Source organism: Genypterus blacodes, unplaced genomic scaffold, assembly GCF_046128005.1.
Source record: "Genypterus blacodes isolate CSIRO-AG114 ecotype Tasmania unplaced genomic scaffold, CSIRO-AGI_Gbla_v1 ptg000350l_1, whole genome shotgun sequence".
NCBI classification, from domain to species: Eukaryota; Metazoa; Chordata; class Actinopteri; order Ophidiiformes; family Ophidiidae; genus Genypterus; species Genypterus blacodes.
In genome coordinates this window covers 80,001-87,500 of record NW_027467134.1, presented here as the reverse complement: position 1 = coordinate 87,500, position 7,500 = coordinate 80,001, and the positions used below count along the sequence as shown (strand labels likewise).

At 47.7% G+C, this 7,500-nt stretch overlaps 1 protein-coding gene across 2 annotated transcripts in view; it reads left to right on the top strand.

Moving 5' to 3' along the window:
- The first annotated feature begins 10 nt into the window (after positions 1 to 10).
- ano1a (anoctamin 1, calcium activated chloride channel a) overlaps positions 11 to 7,500 on the top strand; it is a 31,119-nt gene continuing 23,629 nt past the window's right edge. The window contains exons 1-2 of one of the 2 annotated variants that reach the window (XM_076138189.1): positions 11 to 123; positions 7,336 to 7,487. In XM_076138189.1, the coding sequence (XP_075994304.1) occupies positions 7,395 to 7,487 (93 nt within the window). In that variant the 5' untranslated portion in view covers positions 11 to 123; positions 7,336 to 7,394. Of the gene's footprint in view, positions 124 to 1,311; positions 2,791 to 7,335; positions 7,488 to 7,500 lie in introns of those variants that run through there. The other variant, XM_076138188.1, reaches the window with a different exon arrangement.

Below are 7,500 nucleotides of genomic sequence, written 5' to 3'. Positions count from 1 at the left end.
GAGGCAGACGGAGGTATTTCCTCCCCCGCCCAGTCTGCGCGCAGGTGAGTCGGAAGTAGCAGAGACCTGCACTCATTGCTGCACCTTCCACAGAAGCGGCCGCCCTGAGCGCCTGGAGAACAGGTAAACCTTTACTTACGATCATACTCTTGACTCTGTAACTGGCGGCTGAGCGGCTGAGCGGCTGAACACACAGCAGCTGTCACGACGCTCTCATGTGATCACCGGGATCCTGCCGGTGTCGGTCCAGTTGGGCGGGGATGACAGACTCGGTTTGGTTTGGCGGACGCGGTGTTTGCTTTGTGTCGGTGCGCATCCCGGAGCGTGCGTGTGTGTGTGTGTGTGTGTGTGTGTGTGTGTGTGTGTGTGTGTGTGTGTGTGATGTTTTCTCCGTCACGTATTCATTTGCTTCAGCGGCTCAAGCTGAGGCTCCGCTTTGCTGCGTTCAGGGACGATTTGAATCTTTGAGTGACAGACAGACTCACCTCAGTCACTGATTTGTTCCCTCGGGTCGTTTTAAGGGATTTTACTCAATCTAATGACTTTTAGGGGAAATAACTCTAAAGCTAAAGCACTGTGTGTGTGTGTGTGTGTGTGTGTGTGTGTGTGTGTGTGTGTGTGTGTGTGTGTGTGTGTGTGTAGATGTTCTTCTCCTCTTCATCCTATAGTAACTCTGACCTTTGACCCTGTTATCCTATAGTAACTTCCAGGTCCCCTTTCACATCACATGCAGGGCATCAATAGAGATAAAAGAAGAACAGAGATGTGAGGAGGTGTGAGCCTCATTACATCATCACACAGCTCGCTGAGTGAATCCAGGAGATAGGTTGAGCTTTTATTGTGAAGGGCAGGACTTCTGTCTTTGTGCTGTCGAAGAAATGGATCCATAAGGGTCCATTAAAGAAGAAGAACATCTACACACTGACACGCACACACACACACTCACAGAGGTGAGAAAGTGCTGAATCAAACCTCCTCCTCAGTTTGCTCTGGTTGATCTTCTCCTCGTGTTTCTCTGTGGCAGCTCACATCTTCAATACCACTCGATGAAGCTTTGACCTTTGGCAAAGTAGTTTCTATGAAGATGAAGACATTTAGTATGGAATGAAACAGAAGGAAGTCTGAGGTGTAAAAGCAGAGCAGAGACATCTAGAATCTGATTCCATGTTTCATTTGCTTTAAGAAAGAAACTCAAAGTTGGGACTCCGCCTCCATCTGAGGAGTGTTGCATTATGTTGAGCTTCATTTGGGCCAAATGTCTCAGAATGAATTCACTGAGAAGAGTGCTTCCTCTGCTTCTGTGGCTGAAACCAAACAATGGGACACCAAATCAATCAATCAATCCCAATGACAAACAAGGAAACAAAGTCAACATTCCTCTGAGCTCTGTGAAGGTTTGTGCTGCGTTTGAGTGCTCATCAGGAGAAACGTAAAGGTGGAGGTGCAGAAGATCGAAATGCTTCATTTCTTCTTTTATGTAAAGAAAAACACTGAAGAGTTTCAGGAGTCAGCATTTCTGGGTTCAGGTTTTAAAAAATATCCTTCAATCAATCGATCAATCATTCATAGACATGGGAGCCATTTTCTCCGGGCCCGAATGGTGAAAGGTCGTGTTTTACACCACAACTTGTGTAGCATCAACAATCTAAATGTATTGTAAATACGACTTGGCCAAGTTGTATATTTATCATTTCCCAATTTCCAACACCACCTGAACGCAGCATTATTCACCCACAGCTCACACCCTCACAACATTCAAACTTAATGAGCTGCTTACAGTCAAAGTGTCTTTTATATTTTGCTTGTGTGGTGAAGTTTAAGTGTTTATGTGAGGGAATGTAAACATTAAAGTGTTAAAGTGACTTTGTTCCTTCAGTCACAGAATGGAAGTCGCCTCAGGTTACCGATTCTTTGTTTTTATGATTAGAGGCTTATTCGGTTCCGTTATTAGCTGTGACGGTGATGCTCAAGCTGGAGTACCGTGCTACGTTCACATCCCAGGGAAAATCCGAGATACAAGCCCACTCCGTACAGAGACAGAGAGTTTATACTGAATATAGTTATTTGCATGAAAACATCATTTGTTAGTCTCGTGTTATTAAAGAAACAGTATTTGTCATATTTAACAGACATTTCAGAGTAAAGATCATAGGGAAACACTTTCTGAGGCAAAGATGAAGCTACAGCAGCTGTATCCGACTCAACTTATAGCTTCATGTAAAGGAATCTTGTTTTCTTAATGAGCGCCGCTTCAGGAATGTAAGAAAGGTCAATTATTGAATCTTAAACCCAGCGAGTGAGCAGAAAGGCGGCGTGTTGTTATTTCTCCTGTGGAACATGAACGCAGCATCATTTTTATTCCGTTTTGGCACGATTCCCGTTTATCACTGAGCTGCGTGAGTGGATCCGCTCATTTAGACACGGAGCGTCCTCACACACACACACACACACACACACACACACACACACGAGAGAGGATGTGTGTGTGATTGCGTGTGTGTGCGCAGCCTCGTTCAGTCAGATAACGTGTTGCAGTCTCATCCAGACGGATCACTTGGACGAACACTTTTCTTTTTTCTTTCGTGGAGATAAACGCGCTCAGAGCGGCATCGCGTCCAAACACGCGTGGAAGTCTCTCCCGGACGTTTCCATGCAACAGTGCGGGCAGCTGTCACACAGCGGCGGATGCGGGGAGACGCACGGCTGAATGAACGCAGAGATCCCGCGCGTCTTCACATCCGATGGAGAGACGCGATGGAGACGAGTCGGCGGAGCGCGCAGAGCAGCCCGGTAAGAGCGCACAGAGCAGCCCAGAGCAGCCCGGTAAGAGCGCACAGAGCAGCACAGAGCAGCCCGGTAAGAGCGCACCGTTAGATGTATGGTTGCTATAGAAACAGGGGGCGCGTATTGATTCTGTGCGTTTAATTTCACATTCAGTTGTTGAGATCTCCACGCATCGCCACCGGTTGCGTGGATGCAGGTGGCGGTGAATCAACCGCAGGGGCGCGTTAAGGGGGGGGGGTGGGGGGGGCGTGGAACCCCTTTGGGTGATGATGGGATGAAGGTCCTTGAATGCATCATGACCGTTTAAAATAGTTTTATTGGTTTTCTTTGCCAGTTTTGCACAGAAGGTGAAGGTGACAGATGAGGACCCTCAGTGTTTACATGTGGCGCCATTAAACACAAGGAGGAGGAGCCTCATGCTCGGACTCATCTGGTCCTGGAGCTTCAGAGCTCTTGCAGCTCCTCCAGTCTCTCCTTGTTTGTGATCGACCTCAGTCCTGCAGGTCTCCACATCTCAGTGTGTGTCTGTGTATGTTAGCATGTTTCATCCAAATTCAGAGGCTCAGCTGTGCCTCAGACACACAGACCTCACACACTGATCACAACACACTTATGTGATAACTAACCAAAGACAAAGAAGCTCACACACTCTGTCAGTGTTGAATCAGGATCTTAGAGGTCGTGCTCTCATGTTGGCTATTCATGTTAGTGAATGGAGTTCATGGTAGAAAATCACTCTCCTGTAATGGAAGAGGACCTGAGGCTGGGGGACGTCCCTGTCCCACTGATGAACAATGGACGCCTATACAGAGACGTATATGGATCTATGACTCTATGACTCTATGGCTCTATGACTCTATGACTCTATGACTCTATGGCTCTATGACTCTATGGCTCTATGGCTCTATGACTCTATGACTCTATGACTCTATGGCTCTATGACTCTATGGCTCTATCACTCTATGACTCTATGGCTCTATGGCTCTATGACTCTATGGCTCTATGACTCTATGGCTGTATGACTCTATGACTCTATGACTCTATGGCTCTATGACTCTATGGCTCTATGACTCTATGGCTCTATGACTCTATGACTCTATGGCTCTATGACTCTATGACTCTATGACTCTATGGCTCTATGGCTCTATGGCTCGCTGGCTCTATGACTCTATGACTCTATGACTCTATGGCTCTATGACTCTCTAGCTCTATGGCTCTATGGCTCTATGACTCTATGACTCTATGACTCTCTGGCTCTATGGCTCGCTGGCTCTATGGCTCTATGACTCTATGACTCTCTGGCTCTATGGCTCGCTGGCTCTATGGCTCTATGACTCTATGACTCTCTGGCTCGCTGACTTTATGGCTCTATGACTCTATGACTCTATGGCTCTATGGCTCTATGGCCTGCTGGCTCTATGACTCTATGACTCTATGACTCTCTGGCTCTATGGCTCGCTGGCTCTATGGCTATATGACTCTATGACTCTATGGCTCTATGGCTCGCTGGCTCTATGGCTCTATGACTCTATGACTCTATGGCTCTATGACTCTATGACTATGGCTCTATGACTCTATGGCTCTATGACTCTATGACTCTATGGCTCTATGACTCTATGACTCTATGGCTCTATGACTCTATGGCTCTATGACTCTATGGCTCTATGACTCTATGGCTCTATGACTCTATGACTCTATGGCTCTATGACTCTATGGCTCTATGACTCTATGACTCTATGGCTCTATGACTCTATGACTCTATGACTCTTTGGTTGAATCTGAGGCTGTAAGACTGAAGGCGGCCCGATCGATCGGAGCCAAGCAGCCAGCAGGGGGCCGTGCGGCTCGATGAATTTTTCATCCTGTGCTGAGATTTCTCACTTTCCAAACTTTGTGCTGCACATTCTGTTCTGCTGCTGGAGCCAAAAGCAAACGGCACGAGTGCAGCATTGTGTGTGAGGATAACAGAAGAGAAAGAGATACGACTGAAACTGTATTAACACAGTAAAGTCCATTTGACACATGATTGATCATTACCTGTCCATTAAGGAACGACGTCACATTTAACCGTCTGATGATCAAAGAGATGAGACTCAGTGTGAGGCAGAGCAGCGCCATCAGAGCTTTAGAACACTGAGAACAACTTCAATCAATCACCTTCATGTGATCTGAGCCCCAGGTTCATGTTGACACCATCATATCAGCTCTACCAGAGCGGCTCTGAGGGCCTGGATGTGTAAATCAGCCGTGTGTTCAGACGGACAGACGGACAGACGGATGATGTTTGTTTACTGCCAACATGTTTGATATTCATGCCTGGATCTGCTTGTCCTGGCTCTCTGCCAAGGCATTTACCAGATAACATCAGGCTCCAGGCACTCTTGGTCTGTGCCACGTTCACCTGTAACTGTACACACACACACACACACACGCACACACACACACACACACACACACAGGCCCACGCTAAACACCTTGCTCCACACACACTCTCCTCCAGCGGCGTGTCAGTCACTGCGTTCTGATCTCCATACCGGTTCCCCTGGTGTTCCAGGATTCTAGCACTTTCCAGAGAAACCCTGTAAGAGGATGAGCCTGCGTCTCTGCTGGGTTTGTTTGGTCTCACATTACTCTTGTGTCATTTTTTGAGTTGAGTAAGTCATACTGGTAATGGAACATGTCGCGCCCATCCAGGTACATGCCTGAGTTCATGAGAGGCGGGCAGATGGCAGGCGGGTGAGGCGGGCAGATGAGACAAACCTGCCAGGCCAGACTCAAGTTCAGCTCAGTTTGAATCAGAGACTCTGTTTGGTCCCGACTCTGTGAGTGAGACCTCACAGGCTGAGATGGAACGTCCCACGTCCAGCTGTGCTTCATACGGTCCACTGGGACCAGAGACCACCTGACCTCCTGACCTCCTCTCCAACCCTCACACTGTGATCCTGCACACTGCTCTGTTTTTACAACAAGGTTTGGATCTCTATCCTATAGTTACTCTGATCTTTGACCCTGAACCCTGTATGATGTCATGGATCTCTATCCTACAGTAAGCTCCTGGTCCTTCTCTCATCAGTCTGCAGCTGGTGTGATGACGCAGCTGACAGGATGTAGAGCAGATAAACATGCAGGGCGTCGTGAGGACAAACAGTAGAAGAAGAAGAACAGAGATGTGAGGAGGAGTGAGCCTCATTATAGTATAACACAGTTGTACGTTGGACCTTGATTTCCTCTGTGGTTCTGATTGGACCGAGTCACCAGGCGAGCTGAATAGCGGCGTGTTGTTCTGATCGTTTCCTGTGAGGTTTCATTAATTACCATTTTCATGAGCTGATGTAATATTCTGCTCGGTTTGAGTGTGATTATGAGTGTGTGGATGCTAAGCAGAGCTTGAAATGAGCTCTCAGTGTGAGCTTCTCATTAACTCTTCCCTGCTTGGTCAGCGCTTCCTTCACATTAAGAGTGATGGGAACGCTGGAATGTGGCGTTTCTGCTCCACTGTGTGATGATGATGATTACATCTCACTTCCTTTAGGGTCTCATTCATCACACAACCATGAGAGCTCAGCGTCGTGCTCCATCATTTCAGCAGTGTAATTAATGTTCCCCATGTTCATACATGCAGGCGTGTAACATTACCCACACGTTACTGTGTGTGTGTGGGGGGGGGAGGGGGAGGGGCCTGTTACAGCGCCCCCTGGTGTAAAAGCAACATGGACCAACTCAGCAATGGAAACTTTAATAGGTGGGCGGGGTTACGGTGTGAGGTGTTTGTTTGAGAGGCAGAGGCTCCACTAGAGGCTCCGCCCCCACCCACCCCCGGATCTTTGTTGTCAGGCTGATATTTGCAGTGCTAACAACTCTCAGCCTCACTGACAGACAATGACAGGCACCTTACACAATGACCTCATTCATCTACTCATACCTATGGAATGAAGTCTTGAGTGTTAGGATGGAGCCGTGTGCATGTGGCTCAGGGGGAGAGGGGGAGAACCTGTTTAGAGGACACGCCCATATGAGACCATACGTTTGCTTGGACTCAATGTGTTTGTGTTGATGTGACGAAGATCCAGGAGCTTCACTGCTGCTCTGTGGGGCCAAAGAAGGAGGAAGTATCTAAACTCCAGCACACAGCTGATCTATGAAGGTCTAGAACCAGTGTGACTTCCTCTCTGCGTGTAGATGTTTCCTCAGTGTGATGGATGTCCTTACATAAGAAGACTTTGCCCCAGAACCTCCTGATTAGTGGAGAAGTCACAGCGGGTATAAATCGCTTCAGAGTGGAACGATTTCATGACCAGCAAAAGCAATTTGTACTCTGGTAATGAGTCCTCCTGCTATATATTCCCACAAACACACACACACACACACACACACACACACACACACACAACAATATTCTCATTCAAATTCCGGCTGCATCCTTTTAGTTGTTAACAGACTTCCTCCAGATACATCAACATACTTCAATGTGAGAGCTGGAGATGTGAGTCTTTAAAATGCTTTGGTCCTAACATCAGATTGTCTGTGTGTGTGTGTGTTTGTGTGTCGCAGGTTCGCCTCTCTTGACTCGTGAGCACTCGGGCAGCCTGCAGCAGGCGGAGAACAACAAGATGAGGAGGAACGACCAGTACCTGCCGGTCCCTGGCGAGGAGAAGAACCAGGATGCGGACTTCAACAACACGACCAAGAGCAGCGAGTCCATAGTAAGAATCTGAA